The sequence below is a fragment of the Coffea arabica genome, chromosome 6e (genome assembly GCF_036785885.1).
Source record: "Coffea arabica cultivar ET-39 chromosome 6e, Coffea Arabica ET-39 HiFi, whole genome shotgun sequence".
In the NCBI taxonomy this organism is placed as follows: Eukaryota; Viridiplantae; Streptophyta; class Magnoliopsida; order Gentianales; family Rubiaceae; genus Coffea; species Coffea arabica.
The window spans coordinates 52933088-52950736 of record NC_092321.1 but is presented as its reverse complement, the minus strand read 5'-3'; the positions used below and the strand labels follow the sequence as shown (position 1 = coordinate 52950736).

At 35.7% G+C, this 17649-nt stretch overlaps 2 protein-coding genes across 3 annotated transcripts; both read left to right on the top strand.

Annotated features, from left to right (window-relative positions):
- Positions 1 to 2934: 2934 nt before the first annotated feature.
- Positions 2935 to 6720, top strand: LOC140009924 (uncharacterized). Its single transcript, XM_072056266.1, has 5 exons — positions 2935 to 2948; positions 4122 to 4451; positions 4809 to 5886; positions 5962 to 6364; positions 6452 to 6720. Exons 1-5 carry the CDS (start codon positions 2935 to 2937, stop codon positions 6718 to 6720), a joined length of 2094 nt encoding a protein of 697 aa, XP_071912367.1.
- A 730-nt stretch (positions 6721 to 7450) lies between these two features.
- Positions 7451 to 10943, top strand: LOC113695782 (protein At-4/1). Of its 2 annotated transcripts, none has more exons than XM_027214934.2 (8): positions 7451 to 7576; positions 7696 to 7801; positions 9289 to 9344; positions 9470 to 9547; positions 9897 to 9970; positions 10056 to 10189; positions 10288 to 10383; positions 10521 to 10943. In XM_027214934.2, exons 1-8 carry the CDS (start codon positions 7511 to 7513, stop codon positions 10664 to 10666), a joined length of 756 nt encoding a protein of 251 aa, XP_027070735.1. In that variant the 5' UTR covers positions 7451 to 7510; the 3' UTR covers positions 10667 to 10943. The 2 variants fall into 2 exon arrangements, with proteins under 2 accessions (XP_027070735.1, XP_027070734.1); XM_027214933.2 differs by having other exon boundaries at positions 9894 to 9970.
- Positions 10944 to 17649: the final 6706 nt, after the last annotated feature.

The following is a 17649-nucleotide window of genomic DNA, read 5'->3' as shown; positions in this document are numbered from 1 at the left end:
ACTACGACACGGAGGTGATTACTAGTACAGTGCGAGGGAGAAAAGTTCGAGTCCATAGAGCTGATTTGGAGCGCTATCTTCATGTTTCGGATGTGGGGCGCAAGGTAGATTTGAAGAAAGCCTTCAAACCCAATGATTTGGACTCTTGGAACATGCTAGAGGCACTTGTACGTTTGGGGGTTGAGTATAAAGCTACTAGGACGACTGGGCGATATTCCGTATTGACTTCGTCATTTCCAGAGTCGCAACGTCTTCTTATTTATCTATTTTCCTCCAACATTATTCCGAGGGCGAGTGGAACCAATGAGGCGCGCACAAGCGACATCTATTTCTTGGATAAAATGGAGCATGGCTTAGGAAACATCCAAGGCATTCCATTGGGAAGCATTATCACCAACCACATGTGGGCTGTGGTTCGCAGTAACGACATCAAACATGCTTTCCCGTATCCTCGGTTCTTGACCTTCGAGTTTCAAAGGGTTGGAGTGGATTTTTCTAACGCTTTCCCTACAGGTCTCAAGAAGAAGGACGTCTTTACATTGGATTTTTGCAGGTTCATTTTGAAGAGTAAAGACGGCGGTGGTCCTTCAACTCAAGGAGGTGCTCAAAGGGACATTAGGCAAGAGGAGGAAGTTGAAATTGAACGAATTGAAGGGGCTCAAGGGGTTGAGACAACTACCCCACCGGTCTCAAATGAACCGTCTTCCTCAGGGCCTCCAATCTCACCTCAAGACACTCGGTCGTTTTTCAAGAAGATAATGGACAAGCTGCTTTGTGTCGAGGCTGAGGTAAAGAAAAGCCGCCAAGAGAATAAGCGGAATTCCGAGCGTCTTCGTCGCATCGAGACCAAGCTGGGTATTAAAGCTCCTCCGACTCCACCATCGTCACCTGACCAAGCGATTACTTGAGGGAGTGCTCGTCAGCTCGTGACATTGCCACTAGTTTTTCTTTTATTTTCTGTAGTACTTGTGATGTTTACTTTCTTGTGATTTTCTTTATTTCTTTTGTGTGAACTAATCCCAGTGATCTTCATCTCTGTTGTGGTGATAGTGATTCAGACGACTTAAGGTTGGAAATTCATCACTTGGACATGGATTTGGATTGCGCAAGTTCAATTGAGCAGTATTTTCTTTTACTCTTTATTTATTTTCCTTTTCTCACATTGAGGACAATGTGAAATTTAAGTGTGGGGGAGGAAAATACTGAACTTGCATTTTAATGCCATGAGATGATAGTTTGTGAATCTAAATGCTTAGAAATGTTGGAATTGTATTGGAATTATTTGCCATGGGGATAATTGATTGAAATTGGGTTTGTTGGCAGGGAGTTTTCATCCATCTATAAGGAGAAACTCTGTCAAAATTTTTCAAAATCTTTTCCAATATTTCATTATGGCCCAAAAATTCTTCAATTTTTTCATTTTTATTTCAAGAAGGGCCAAATTGTTCCACCCTTAAGTGTCTAGTTCTTCCAATTGTTGAAATGATATATGTATTTTTGGAAAGTTTAGTCTTCATTTAACTTGGAAATGATTATTATGCAATTAGGATTTTTACATTTTAGAAAGTATATTGGATAAAGTGAGGAAAATTATGCCTATAATTTTACATGTTTAATGAAATTTCTTCTCTTTACTTAATTTTATAAGTAAGTGATTGATATAGTTGATAAAAGGTTATACTCCTCCTTTGATTGTTCTTATATATTTTCTAAGAGGGAATATCTATTTATTGTCCTTTATTTCTATAAAAAAAAAGAAGAAAAGAAAATAAATAAAAATTATTCTACTCCAATGATTCTCGTACCGAGTAACCGGGGGTTGGCATCTACAAATGTTGACATTCGCGTAAAAAAGGTATTTGAATTAAGAGTATGCATAGCAACTTGAATAAGTGAAATGTTGAGTAACCGGGGATCTTCACCTAAAAGTGTCGATTTTCGCGTAAAAAGGCATTTTCACTATTTTAGTAAAATTAGTATGAATAAATCCCTCTTAATTGTAAAATTTTGAGAAAAAGATGATTATAGGAGGAGGAAGGCTATAAATCGACTATGTGGGTTGCTTATTTGTGAAATTAGGTTGGGGTAAGATATTAAGTTTAACTTGTTGAATTAAGGTATAATTATCTTTCCTTTACTTGATATTATGAGTATTTAATGTAATTTGAACAATTGTATAATGATTATTTTCCAGGTCATGAGGAATTAAAATTGACAAAAGTGCATATATTGTTTCACCTCTTAAATCATTGTAATTGATTTTGTGTGGATTGCTTGAGGACAAGCAATGATTTAAGTGTGGGGGAGTTTGATAAGTGACTAATTTACGTAATAATTGTATGATATTTTATATTATTTTTAGTCACTTTAGTTATATTATTGGAAGAAAATGAATCATTTTGGCTATAATTGGTGAATAAATATTTTTAAGTGATTAAATGAGGTTTTTATCACTTTTTACTTGGATTTTGTGTATTTTGACAGTTTTGACACATTTTCGTATTTCGGCTATAACTTGAGTTACAGTGATCAGATTAAGATGATTCTTGAACCAATTTGAAGATAAGAGATAGATCTATAACTTTGGTGAAGACATCTAAATCCAGTTTGAAGGTTTTCCAAGTCAAAAAGCCGAAGTACAGTAGCCAATTTCATTTGGTCGAAGCTGAAACAGGGCAATGAGCAGTCAAGGGTATTTCGGTCATTTCTCAGCCTACACAGATCCAAATGAGATGATTCTTGATGCATTGGAAAGCTAACTCAAAGGGCTACAAGTTTCATGTTTTGGTCAAGAGCTAAATCAGCTTTTATCATCCAGAAAAATGCAGTTGAAATTGAGTCAAAATCGGAGCAGAGCTGGAAATTGAACCAGAAGTGACCAAATGGTCACTGTATCAATCCGGCCAGAATTTGGCAGGATTTAAGGCCGGATTTATGGCCGGATTGCGGTCAGAAAAGGCTGCTCTGTACGCGTAAAACTCAATTTCACTCCCACCAACTCACATGTGATGCTATACATGTGAGAAACATTCCCAGCTGTAAAAGGGAGATGTAATCCTCATTTCTTGACCACCTTTCATCATTAAAGAGCCAAATTCATTGCAAGAAGAATGGAAGGAGATTGGAGTCCATAGGAGAAAAAGGGAGAGTGAGCTACGGGAGAAAGCTGGAAGCTGCAGAAATGTAGTTCTTTCATCTCTCTAGTGTTAGTTTAGCTTAGTATAGAGTAGTGTAGCTTTTCCATTCTTGTTTATTATCTAGATTAGGATGAAGATGGAGGATGAAGAAGGCAAGGAAGAAAGCTCATGTGACAAGGGTTGTATTCCTTCCAAACTCTTTATCTTTTGTATTTGATTCCAAGTTTAGTTAATATACAAGTTCTGGATTTTGTGTTCATTATGTGTTTCTAAAGTTTATACCTTGGGTTTGGTTGAACTTTCTATGATTGTTAGTGTTAATTGTTTGGTTATTTGATTGCTACGATTTGAGCAAGTTATTTAGCACTTTGGCTCTTTAAATCATGATTAATCTGGTACCATTAATTGTGATTATCTAAGGTGTTGTTTCTGCAATGGAAATTGAGATTTAACACTGGTTCAAGAAGTGCTAAACATAGGGAGTACACTCACGAAAGTAGATGTGCATCTATGTGGTTTTTAGTGATTCATTTCATGTAATTTCATTGAAGAAATGAACTTGTAGCTAATTTCATAACTATGAAAATAGGTATGGATTAGTTATAAGTATAATTGATTCACTACGAAAGTAGGATTCAAATGCATAAGGAAATTACACCATAACTAGCCTAGATGTAGTAATTAATGATCCAAATATAGCACTTGCATGAGTAGTTAGGGATACCACAACCTAAGGAGCTTTCATTTGTTATTTTGTATAATTTCAGTAGGTTAAATTTGTTATAATTCATTGATAGTCTAAATAATAGAGAAGCTTTAGTAATACCAGTAATTGTTCACTCTTCCCTGTGGGATCGACCCGATATATACCCTAAACTACTAGTTGATCTGTATACTTGCAGTGAACAGGTGTAATTCGGTATTTTTTAGATTGCACGTATGTAAAATACCCGTCAATACTTTCAATGCCAATTCCAAAAGTAGGATTGAGGAGATAAAGAAGGAGCTGGAAAGTGTGAAAAACTCAGACTGCGAGAATAGGAAAAAGGATATTGCAGAGCTTAAGCATCAACTCAAAGTAGCCTATTCTGAAGAAGAAAATTTCTGGAGCCAAAAAGCCAGAATTAACTGGCTAAGAGAAGGTGATAAAAACACCAAGTATTTCCACGCTCATGTTAAAGGGAGGAGATCTAACAATAGAATCAGAAAGTTGCAAAGAGAGGATGGCTCGTGGACTGAGAATGAGGAGGAAGTTGTTTCTGAGATCTCTGATTATTTTCGAAAGCTTTTCACTAGTGGAGATAAGAGGGATATGTCAGAGGTTCTAGAGGGTATTCCCTGTTCCATAACTCATGAGATGAATGCAAAGCTAACTAAACCAATAGAAGAGAAAGAGATAAAAAAATGCATTTTTTTCCATGCAGCCTGAGAAAGCTCCCGGACAGGATGGTATGCCACCCCTGTTCTTCCAAAGATTCTGGAATATCCTTAAAGGAGACATCATTCCTGCTATTCTCTCTTTCTTTAATACTGGTCATATGCTTAAATCGATTAACCATACTGTCATCCCCCTTATCCCTAAAATGCTGCATCCTACTTCCTGAAAGACTTTAGGCCAATTAGCCTGTGCAGTGTGATCTATAAGATAATCTCTAAAATTCTGGCTAACAGGCTAAAGTCTGTCCTAGACATCTGCATTAGTAATACACAATCAACTTTCATTCCCGATAGGCAGATTCTGGACAATGTGATTATAGCTCATGAGTATATGCACTACCTCAAAAATAAAAGGCAAGGTTTGGATGGATACATGGCTATCAAGTTGGACATGGCTAAAGCCTACGATAGGGTAGAGTGGCATTTTTTGCAGGCAGCCATGCAGAAGATGGGATTCTGCTCCCAATGGATCAACTGGATTACTGAGTGCATGCATTCTGTTACTTACTCCTTCAACTGCAATGGAGAAACCAAAGGGTACATCTCACCAGGGAGAGGAATAAGGCAGGGAGATCCCTTATCTCCCTACCTCTTCCTAATTTGCTCTGAAGGTTTTTCAAGCCTGCTCAGAAGAGCTGAAGGAAGAAATGAGCTAAAGGGGCTGAAAATCAGCAGGCAAGGGCCTATTATCACGCATCTTTTTTTTGCAGATGACTCACTCATATTTTGTAAAGCCAGCACCCAACAAGGTAAGGAAATTATGAAAATTCTCAAGACATATGAAGAGGCTTCAGGTCAGCTGATTAATCTAGATAAGTCTGCTGTCTTCTTCAGCAAGAACATCCCTCTGGAGCAAAGGAGGGAAGTATGTTGTGCTCTAGGTGGAATGGGGGAAATGGCACAAGGGAAGTATCTAGGCCTTCCAATGGTGATAACTAGGACAAAAAATCAAGTTTTTGGCTTCATTAGAGAAAACATTCGAAGGAAGCTCCAGTGTTGGAAGAACAAACTGCTAAGTAGTGCAGGCAAGGAGGTCATGTTGAAGGCTGTCTCTATGGCAATGCCGACTTATGCCATGTCTTGTTTTAAACTGCCAAGGAAGCTATGCAAAGATATCACTGCATCAATGGCCAACTACTGGTGGGGTGAAACGAATGGAAAAAGCAAGTTACACTGGCTGTCTTGGAAAAAACTGGCTTTGGATAAAACTGATGGGGGCTTGGGTTTCAAGGATATAGAGGCCTTTAACAAAGCTTTGTTGGGGAAACAGTTTTGGAGGATATTAACCAAGCCCAACCTCCTCCTTAGTAAAGTTCTCAGAGCTAAATACTTCCCCAAAGAGTCCATCTTTAGGTGTAAAGCTCGGAAGAATGCTTCTTGGTTCTAGCAAGGGCTTCTAGGAGTCAGAAGCTTTATTGAAAAAGGTGTCATCAAGAGGATTGGGAACGGAAGGAGCACAAATATCTGGGAACATAAATGGATCCCAGGAACACCTACTGGCAAGCCTACTACCCCAAGACAAGGTAACAATTCACTGAGGATTGTGCAGGAGCTTATCAGCCTTAAGTGCTGGAATAGAAACACCATTTTTAGTATGTTTAACCAATTTGATGCAGAGAGGATCTTGAGTATTCCGATAAGCCTAGTAGGCAGGGAGGATAGCTACTTCTGGCAACATAACGGGGAAGGTTGTTATTCGGTCAAGTCAGGATACAATTTTCTCATGAAGGAAAGGGACAGTGCTGTGAAGGTAAATACAGAAACAGCTGGGCCAAGCATAAGGGAAGGAAGTCAACAACTGAAGCAGATGTGGGACACCCTTTAGAGCTTAAACATAAAACATAAGATTAAGCTTTTTATATGGAAATGCATTACAGGAGCATTGCCAGTGAGGGAAGCCATCTTTAGAAGAACAGGAATGGGTGATCCAGTTTGCAGAGCCTGTGGGAAGTGCCAGGAGACAGTGGAACACCTCCTATTAAGCTGCCCAAGTACTTTGGATATATGGAAGGTGGCCCCAATTCAATGGGATGGAGTTAGTGATCAGCAAGGAGATTTCAAACGATGGTGGTGCAAGATATCAGAGGCGAAATTAAGACCAGAAGGAGCTCAACATATTGGACTAACTGCAAACATTTTGTGGTAAGTGTGGAAAGAAAGAAACAAACAGGCTTTCGAAGGTCAAAACAGAAGGCCACCAGTGAGAGTAATGAACAAGGCTCAGCAGGAGTGGTTGGAACAAGAGGAGCTAAGGCAAACCAAGGACAGAAGGAGCACAGAAGAAACAGCTTCTAACCAGACAGTGCAGCATCAGGAGACGGAAGAGAAGGAGTCCATAGTCCTTGAGGTATTCCCGACAAGTCAGCAAATGCAAATGTCAGTGGGAATTGGAGTCATAGCTAAGACATTTTCACAAACAAGGATTGCAGAATGGGCTTTGAAGGAGAGAACACTTGGAACTAAGCTCCTGGATGCTGCAGTAGCAATTAAACTGGTCTTGTGTAAAGCCTTGGAACAACGTTGGGACAAAATCAAAATTTTGTCCCACAACAAAGCGTTACTGAGACAGCTTAAGCATCCGAGCTCACCTGAGCTGCTTAACAACTCTGGTTGATGACATTAGTGCTTTACAGAATATGTTTCGCATGTGCTCTTTTGAGCTGGCTAGTGAAGGAAATTTATCAAGATGTAAAAGGTTAAGTTCATATGCCTTAGCCATTTTTTTGGATGAGGAACGTTTCTTTCCTCAATGCAATTGAGCACTAATTGTAAAGTTTCTCGAGCCTTTACTCGCACATGTATACTCTTTTTAGTCAATGGAAAATCTTATCGTTTCATCAAAAAAAAAAATCACTAATAAGTGCACCCAAAAAAAAAAAAGATAAAACTTCTTTTCTCCATTTTCAAAAAAGAAGGGAAGGAGGGAAAGTAAGAAAATGGCGGCGGCGACTTCTGATGAAGAAATGGATTCCTTGCTTTCTGCCTTCGATCAAATCTACGACGTAAGAACATTCTCCTCCTGTCTCTAAACCCTAAGCTTTAACAATTTTGTTCGAAAAACTTGAAATCAGGATTTGATTCCTAATCTTATTTACTTTTTTTTTTTTTTTGTGAATTAAAGGAGTTCAAAAATGGAATCTCAGAGATTCAATCTTTGCAACTGAAATGCAACGCCGAGGCAAAAAATCGTGAAGCCCTAGAATTTTCTGTTCATAGCCTTCAATCAGGTAATCGCTTTAATAATTTAATAGTTTGTTATTATCATGAATTTCTTTCCCACAATTCCCGTTATTTTTTTTGGAAATCTGCATATATACCATGATATAGATGTAATTTCTTTGGAAATTTGTTTGTTGGTTGAAATAGTAATTGATATTGTCGATGCCACTTACAGTTTCACGTTGTCAGATAAGGTACAATTTTCTCTGCATAATGTACCCCCATAGAATTCACTTGGTCATTTTGCTTGAAATGATGATAAATATACGACTTCTCTTAATTGTAATTGACAAGGCCTCCCTCACTCTGGGGGATGAGGGTGGCTTTGTAAGTTAGATTAGTTTCTGGTTGATCTAAACCAAATGGCAAATAGGTCACAGCCGGGAATTGAGTCATACAATTCTGTCCTTCTTTGGCAGCTAAAATTACTAATAGATTCATGGATTGCAATTGTTAGGAGAACTTTTTTATTGAGAAACACTTGTACAAGGTAAAAATGGGCTTTGCAACATTACGTATTTAGGTTGCTTTCTGCTAGTCGGGCACTTTCCTATGCTATTTTCAGCATTAGAGCCTTTACTTGGAGCAGCTTTGTGTTCCAAGCTATCAAGGGCATCGAAGAATTATGTTGAGTGCCTGATTAGGTTGTGACATCATTAATATCATTTCTACCTTACTGCAGAACTTGTTCAGAAGTTTTGGGTTAGATTTCAGGCTTTCTCATTGTAGTTTGGACTTCTGGTGATGGACAGACAATGTAGAAAACATCACTTGCCATTTCAAGAAGGGAAAACTGAAAATGCGGTGGAAGTTATGCTGGAAATGTAGACATTCTATAGCGTGAGAAAAAGTCTGATAAGAAATCTGAAACTTGGACATAGTTTGTCTTCGTTGTTGATTCTGGGTGCTTGTATTTGAAAATTGGACATCTCTTATTTGATTCTGGGTGCTCATAGCTGCATTTTATCTACCCAATTCCTATAGTTTTCAAGGAAATTATTTTGTTGATTTTTCAGTTCTAACAAAATCAGTGCTATCGTTACTTTAGGGTGCGTTTGATAAAACTAAAATCTGAATCTGAATTTTGAATCCATTAAGTTACTGAATTGTTAAGCACTAAATATGATACATTTGAGTGTATATCACATTACGTGATAAGTGAATAGCTTATCACTTATTTTTGGGAGCAAGTTTTGCCTAGAAAATTTATTGTCACTCAATTAATTCAGATGTTCTAAGTTTGGTTATCAAACGTGTCTGAACATGTTAAGATTTGAACCCATTAAGTTTAAGTGCTGAATTGAGTTATCAAACAAGGCCTTAGTTTCTGGTTTTTGGTGTCAAATTCGAACAGCTGCAAACTCTTGAATGGTGGAATAAATGGATAATGTTGTCTTTTACAAAGTAGGTTTCATAGGTACTGACAATCTTTTAATGTTCCAAAATGGATTCAGTACAATTCAGAATAGTTTTGAAAGGATATTTGTTAATGCAGAAAATGAGAGGCTTACAAAATTGTATACAGAATCTCTCAGAAAGTTGACTAATAAGGTATAATTTTGTCATATCTATAGTTATTTGAATTCTCAGATTGAAGTACACAAGTTGCCTATAACATAAGGTAAATAGTTGTTTTCAATATTTTGTGCTGCTCAATCATTTTCATGGGACAACAGATTGAACTCCACAATAGTTACCAGAGCTTGAAAGATGAGCTGAAGCGACTGAATGATGAGCATCTACATAAAGAGAATGTAAGTTGTGTTCCAACTCCTTTCTTCTACCATTAATCAATTTTAAACAGAGATGTACTCTACCGGAATGTCACAGTACTGAATATTTGGGCAATAAGAACAGAAAAAATGATCAGTTCAAGTGGTGACATGGTCATGATATTTTAACATCCTTTATTGGTCATCGAACCATCTTTTATATCTTTTGGTGTTCTTTGGCTGGAGGTTTCTCTTTAGTTTTAGAAGGCTGGTTGTAGGATGTGAGCCACTGGACTGCAGCTGGATGTTATTAGCTAGCTAATGATTAAGATTTGTCACCTTATACAATTGGAGTTCAGGCCTCAGGGGTGATAGATGTATTTTGTAGCAGGAATACAAGAATGCCATGGAATTGCTTAAACAGGACCATGTGACAAGAATTGAAGAATTGGAAACTCAAATCAGGCTAGTTCCTGTCAACAATTAAAATTTGAAGACTTGCTTAATGTATTGAATTTCTCTGCTGACGTTTCTCTTCCACTTTAACTAGAGGATACCAGATTCAGAAGGTGGAAAATGAAGCTACAATCAACCAGCTCCAGCAAGACCTGGCTGTGCAGAGGAACCAAGTGGAATTTTTGACCAGAAGATTAGAGAAAGTTCCTTCTGACTTGGAATCCAGATGTGATGACCTGCAATAGCTTATTTGGAACTTCTGAAGTTCTTACTTTTTGATGACCTTGCCTAAGTTTGTAAAGCTTCTGCTTACTCCTTTTTGACAGATCACTGTGAGATTGAGGGTCTGAAGGACTATGTTCTGGTAGAACAGGAAGAGAAAGATGAATTAAGCAAGAAGCTCCAGAACTTGGAAAAGGAATGTAAGTTTCTCAGCCTGAAACTTTAATTGGCAATTTATAATTTGTTTTATCTTTCCCAAGGTGGAAGCTACCGTGTGGCAATCAAAACATAGTCGTTTGGTGCTGGCTAAATGAATGTTACTCTGGCTGTGGTTCAGTGCTTATCAGTAGAACAAAGCTGGCTGAGCACCAGCGAGACTCATCTTCAAACCAGCATGTGGAGACTCTGAAACAGAAGATCATGAAATTGAGAAAGGAGAATGAAGTGCTGAAAAGAAAACTGCTCGAGTCAAAAGAAGGCTGAAACATTATATAGTCACTTCTTTCCGTATTCATAAGATATTATTGAAGCATTTTCTTCAAATAACTGTGATCTAGCAAACGTAAGCATGGCATTTGGAACCTCATTGGATCAGCAACTTTTGTCAGGAGTAGAAATTGCAAACATTAGTTCTTGAATAGCGCAAGTATCTTTCACATATGATTTGAAGTTGAAACAGATGTTTTAAACGTTGTCCGGGATGTTAACAAGTTTCTTTCTATGATTATATAAAAGTTTATATACCAGCATTGACCCAAAAGTATTGAAAGCAAAAGAAGGAAACAAAGAAAGCTCCTCATACCTCTCATTATGTCACATGGCAGCCCTTGGAGTTACTACAGTAAAAATTAACTTAATCTTATATAATAGTTATATATATATATATATATATATATATATATATATATAACAGTTACGTGCCATTTAGGTCTTGCCAAAACCAACTTCATTTACAAGTGACTAGTACTCGTCCAATTCTTTACCAAATAAAGGTAGCTTAAGCTAAATCTTAACCTATTACAATTTCACTTTATCCAATTCATAAAAATGTTAAACACACTAGCCACCAATTATCCGTAGTAGGAGTTCTAATTTGAAACGCATATTTCTTAGTAAGAAAATATATATATTTCAAACTAGGGCTGATTCTACTTTGAGCCTCCGAACTCATACGCCGTTCTTATTTTGCACCCTAAACTTAAAATTTGAACACTTTATACCTTAGACTCTTCGAATTTGTCACATTTAAGTCCAATTGATAATAACATTAACAAAATCAAAGGCATCTTAATATGTTAGTATCTATATCTATTGTGTTAGTATCTACATCTATTCTGTTAGTGTTTATATTACGCTATACAGTTAAACTGATAATTGCAAAAACCCTTGATCCTACTGTAGGGATTTTAGGAGTCGCGAATGAGCAAGAGGAAAAAAAAAATGCATCAGCGAATACTAAAAGTCATCCAAATGAAGCTGGTTGAAGATACCAAGCCCTAAAGGAGTGGCTGTCCCATACCATACCGAGGGCCACATTGATGAACAGGACAATTCTCCTTCAGAGAATTTCAGGGGTTATCTCGATTGCAGATTATTGGTGATAAATGCAGGGTTAAACAGACATTTCTTGTTGATGACAAGGGTGAGGAACCCCTTGTAATACCTATGGATCTATGGTCTACATTGAGCTCACTGATTCACACAATCCTTTCCTGAAAGTTTACTTAGGTCTCTCATTTTGTAATTTGTATCTTGTGGAAATATATAGTGTACATGGTAGAGATATTAGACTTTTGGGCTCAACTCCTCTGACTGATCCGCACATATTCCTCAACTCCTTCAGAGCAGGCTCCATAGTTTCCAATAGTAATCATCTTTGGGCTTTAAACCGGCGGAATTTTGATGAAGTCAAAAAATATTGAATCGTCAAGACATATTGGTTCAGCTACTAAAGAGGGAGCTCATGATAGTTTGTGAAAGTTATTTGTCTAATTTGCAGTCCAACATCTTTAGGCATGCAGCTGATCAGTTTAGAGCATAATTTTTTTTTTGTCCCCCTATTTTTGGGTGTGCTAACTTGCGGGAAAGGGAAGAGCTTCTAGAATACAATGAATTAAGGAAAAATACAGTTTTGGTCCCCAAACTTTGGCGCAAGAAGGATTTTAGTCCTCAAAGTCTGGGTCAAAGCAAAATTGGTCCCTAATATTTCAAATTTGAAGCACATTTTAAGACAATTAATCGATTTTGGTTTCCAATTTTTATCGGAAAAAAGTCACATGCAGTCAAGTGACCCTTAACTAAAATTAAAAATAAAATAAATCATGAAACTAAAGATGAATTAGTCATATAACCACACTAGTGTAACCAAAAGAAAAAAAGAAAAAATTATTTAAAACACAAAGATATACATTTAGGCATTCAAAATTTAGTCACCATCCCAACCTCATTTCTTTCTCCCTCCTCCTTTAAAAGAATATATAAGACCAAAATTTCTAGCAAAGGTCACATGATCTCATGTAACTCCATCCGGGTGAGAATTGAAATAAATCATTTTATGGTCCTAAAAGTGCTTCAAATTGGAAGTATTAGGAACCAAATTTGCTTTGGCCCAAGTTTTGGGGACTGCAATAGCTCATATGCTAAATTTTGGGAATTAAAACTGTATTTTTTTCAATTGATTATTTGAAAAAAAAAAACTTCATAGATATTACTAAAACATTTTATCACACTATTTTTTTTTTTTAACTAATTGTTAGTTTCATATATATTACATTACAAAAAGTACTATAATTAATTAAAATTTCTTCCAAATAAGCTGTAACACAAAATGGACCCGGTAGTTTTTTTTTTTTCCATTGCCCTCTTTTTTTTTTGGCTGATAAGATGAAAACAGGTTCACGCACCGTTCGAATAAATGGGGTCAATTGTAGCTGATAATAGCTTAATATATTGTCCAAAATCTGAAGTATTACCACAAAACTAACACACATGGAATTTAAGTCAAGGATTTCGTTTTAGGAAGCTGAAAAGAATGGTGTCAAGAACTTTTTTTTATTATAATGAAGAAAGTTAAAAAGATGCAGCAAAAATTTCATGCTAAGTAATAATCTTCATGGGACTAGTGTCTACTAATAACCATGGATAGAATATTTTCTCTTCTCTTTGTTAATACTGAAAAATATTTTAAAGAAGGTTCTATTTTATTTTTTTTTTAAGGTAAAGAAGGTTTTATTTGACAGCTATTACGTGTGGAACATAGCAAAGCTGATCCTGTTGGTAATAATGAATACATTTATGGGTTATTAGACTTTGGAATGCTTTCTGAATTTGATCGTTATTTTCCCACTTAAGAAAGTTGAATAACAACAAATTTGTTTACTTGATGGCGTATATGAAGGAAATTTTCATTTCTTTTTCCTTTCTTTGTTACGTGAAGGATGAGGTTTATGCCATTAGATCCTAATTTCTTCGTTTCTTTATTTTCTTTCTTCTGTTTGGAGGCTCAAACCTCAATCACTGAAATAGACTGATTTAGTTTGTGTTATGATCAAACTATTGCTTTTGCAGGAAGAATTACCTTTGTTATTGCAAAAAAAAAAAAAAAAAAAAAAAACCTTTAATATATTGTAGAATTCTCTCTTTTTTGAAAAAAAAAATTGTCCAATTTTTTGAAAAATGTGTTGCTTAATAGGACGGATTAGCTTATAATATGTCTAAGGATAGCATATTTGTGCTACGTACGTATGTTTGCCGAAGCTTACTTAAGGCAACTAATATTTCCGTAATTAGCAATTAAATGCTGAATCTTGAAGTAAATTTCCGTAATTTCCGTAATTACTCGCCATGCTTGGATTGCTTGTTTTCGTCGGAAAATATTGTCGTTTTCCGTGATCACATTTCCCTATCACCTTTTTCCCTCACATATATCAAATCGCTACAGTAATTTTTCCATGAAAAATGACGGAAAATGCAATTCAAACACAACCAACTATGAAGCAGAGCAGGACTGTGTTTCTTGAAAGCATTATGAAAAAATAATACAGTAACACTTTTGGGATATGGTGGTTGTGAAATGAATTTGTGGTTGAAAATATAAACATTAGTCAGGAAAGGTACTAAAAGTTTTCAAAAACTTTTCATCCAAATTTGTTGATCATTATTTTGATTTTGCGACTTAAGTTTTTAGTACCTAATTTATCATTAGAGACTAGCATATAGTATGGTGGCTTTTAGTTTGAATATTGAGTATAATCTAGTGGTTAAGGACTTTATTAATCCTGATTGTTGAGTGAGGGTTCAATTCTCACCCACATGCTTATCTGTTTCTCCTTTGTCATACTAGTCCTTAGCCAAAAATAAGCAAAATGTGGCTCAAATTAGAAAGACAGAGAATTTAAGGTAGTGCAATGTCAGGAAAAAAGTTTAGAATGCTAATGATCAAAACTCTAATCTTTCAAGTGTGCAAAGTGGCAAAACCTCTTAGTTTAGAGATAAACATGCATTTAAATATTGCAATCACAACAGAATTATTTAAACCATTATATGCATTATGAGTCTGTTCCATGCACATTGATGCATATAAGATGCATACATTCCTACAGTCAAAAACACCAAAAGGCAAAAGAAGGAAAAAAAAAAAAAGTCATCCAAATGTTAAGATGTGAGTCTCATTTATTTCACCCCTAAAAGGCAGTGCAGTCTCAAAAAGCAAGTGGAACCACAAAAGATTAAAAAGGAGAAAACAAAGTTTAGAGGCACAAGCAAAGAGACATTCTTTCAGCCCTACCCAAAAAAGTCATCATATACTAAAGTTAAAAAGCAAACATGTACCCCATTCCACCTCAGCTGTAATGATGGCAGTTAGAGAAGTTATAAAAGTGGACCCTGAAAAACTCAAAAACCTCTCTGTAGATTGAAAGAAACATCACTGGTCAGGCTGCTTGCTGATGAATTCCCATGCACAAGAATAAAAATGTTCTAGTACAAATCTTGCCAACATTCTTTATATACACTATTATATACTAGCTTATATAACACCTCCAGATCATAGAGGGTCTATGATTGTGCAGAAAAATAATTCCTGACAAAAAGTATGTGAAGTAGAATCTAGTACTATCTCTTGAAAAAAGTGAGGTGTTTTGCATCTTTGCCTTAAGCAAAGAGAATCCATGTTGGGAGCTTGAAAAGGCGAGCCATAAATATTGACACAAGGGTTAGTGAGAATGTCAGCTTGATAGGCATGCGCTATTGAATCAGTTCAGACATGTAGGAATTTTAGGTCATTGGGTTGTTGCTTTTGGCATTTTCCCACATTCTCTTCTACTCTGAATTTCTTCTGATGAGGGTTTGTGATTTTTACTTGTATGTCCTGTTTGAAAATATTTTGTTCTATGATGTTTGGTGTTGTCTTGACAAGAACTCGAAGACGAGCATAGAAAACCCTTTGAATCCCTTTCCTTTTTTTTCCCATATTAATTGGGAAGATTTGGAATATCAGAAATGAAAAAAAGGGAGTTTTGAGAATTGAATCTTAAACCAGTTTAAGACAAGAAATAAATACTCTTAACCAATAAAAGAAGTTTGATATATTCTTAAGCATTTTGGAACAAGGAAAATTATTTAGTAACATGACTTCGACACTAGTTATAGGATTTTACTGAAAAAAAATTGTACTAGTGAAACTATTATATTTTTTAATTTCTTTTTCTTAAACTATTGAAAGCAATATCTAATTGCTTAATATTGTCGATTAAACAAGACGTGGAGCATTAATAACAAAAAGGGGGTGTTTAATTTTGTAGAGAGAAAGAGGGAGAGATTATTGATCTTTGCAGGCCACTCCAACCTCAAAGACATAAATTTTAGATACGAAAGATGCTTTTATTGATTCGATCCTTAAACCAATAATGATTTTAACTAAATAATTTATACTGCAAAAGATCCCATAAAAGATGTAAAGGTAAAGAAGCCTTTTGACTACAATAGTGGCTTGCACAGACGACCTTTTCACTCTAAAGTGACTTGCTGCTGCTAAGCTCTTGCCTCAAAGTTACTGCCTCAATGCTTAAATGCGACAGCTACGCAATTGCTTATGTCATTTTAATATCCCAATTTCACATATTTACATGAGCATTACTTTAGGGAGTCAAAATTTACTTGAATTGTGATTTTTTGGAGAAAGATTTTTACATTTTTTGTGAATATTTTTTCTTTACAATTTTGAATTACTTGTTTATCTCGCATGCATCATATTCTACAAAAGTGTTTTGTAGTAATTTTTGATATGAATCTCGCCAACCTTGTGACGAAACTCGTAAGAGGCAAATTCAACGATCTAGAATTATGGTATCAAAGTTTGAGGCAGCGGGTTCTAAACGATCAAGGACAGCTCGAAATTGTGTTAAAAGAGTAGAATGACACCACAATCAAACACGTTTTTCGATTGATAAATCAATTGAAAATTCAAGAATGCTTTCAAGTATTCAAATTTGGAGCTCTTGTACAAGAAACTCGCGAAACACAAAGTGTTTTCTAAAATTTCTTAATTCATCATGCCATATCTGAAAATAACGTTTGGAACTTAAGGCTTATTTATAGCCATTACAATGACTCAAAATTAACTCAACTAGAACTTCACTTAATTAACCCTAACTTGACTAGAACTAGGAAGCTAACTCGACTTAAGGTTCAACTGTAGTCAACATGACCTTAGCCTTTTAGTTAACCAATCTAATGACTCATTTAACTAGTTAATCAACTATTATTTGTTGAAAATAATTAAATACACAGCTGGACATATTCCAAGCAAAGAAAGCTAATAACAATTATAATGAATATAAACCAACGAAAACTAAGGATTAAAGGATTAAACTAAGGAAGTGACAGATTCGATGACTTCCACGAGCTTTTCAATGAATCATCCTCTTGTATGACTTGAACATAAATCATTAGATCCTATATTCGCATCAATTTTTCTTCAAAAACTCCCTGAAAAATACAATCCTAACATATTTAGGGTTTTTAAGACCCGATTATGTGCTTGTTACATATGCTTTATTTAATTACTTTATCCTAATCATTACGAACGTTCACCACATGACATTTTTACCTTAAACCAAGTAACATCAAGTTGTCATCTTGACATTGATTTTGTTCCCTTTTTTTTGTGCTTAAAAATGATTAACCCACAAACGACAAGAGCATCAATAGTTAAATCATGATTCTTAATTAATGAAGGGACCTAAATCTCATATCCAACGAGGAAGATTAAAGATAGCTGTAGAACCCACAAATGTATGTGAAGAATTAGAAAATGTCAATCTCAATAAAGAATGATAGTTATTGGAACCAACAAAAATACTCACTTCTTGAACATCAATGAGTAGCATTATTCGACCATTTTGCTGTAACAAAGATAATCGGAGAAATGTTAGACTTGTGGAACTTAATAAGAATATAAGTTTCTT

Excerpts from the sequence above, each read along its gene's own strand:
- LOC140009924 (XM_072056266.1), top strand. Across the intron at positions 4,452-4,808 it reads AGTGGAGATAAGAGGGATAT|GCTAAAGTCTGTCCTAGACA; the intron begins GTCAGAGGTTCT and ends TCTGGCTAACAG. Across the intron at positions 5,887-5,961 it reads CCAACCTCCTCCTTAGTAAA|CAAGGGCTTCTAGGAGTCAG; the intron begins GTTCTCAGAGCT and ends TCTTGGTTCTAG.
- LOC113695782 (XM_027214933.2), top strand. The coding sequence starts at position 7,511 with ATGGCGGCGGCGACTTCTGATGAAGAAATGGATTCCTTGCTTTCTGCC. Across the intron at positions 7,802-9,288 it reads TGTTCATAGCCTTCAATCAG|AAAATGAGAGGCTTACAAAA; the intron begins GTAATCGCTTTA and ends TTGTTAATGCAG. Across the intron at positions 9,345-9,469 it reads TCAGAAAGTTGACTAATAAG|ATTGAACTCCACAATAGTTA; the intron begins GTATAATTTTGT and ends ATGGGACAACAG.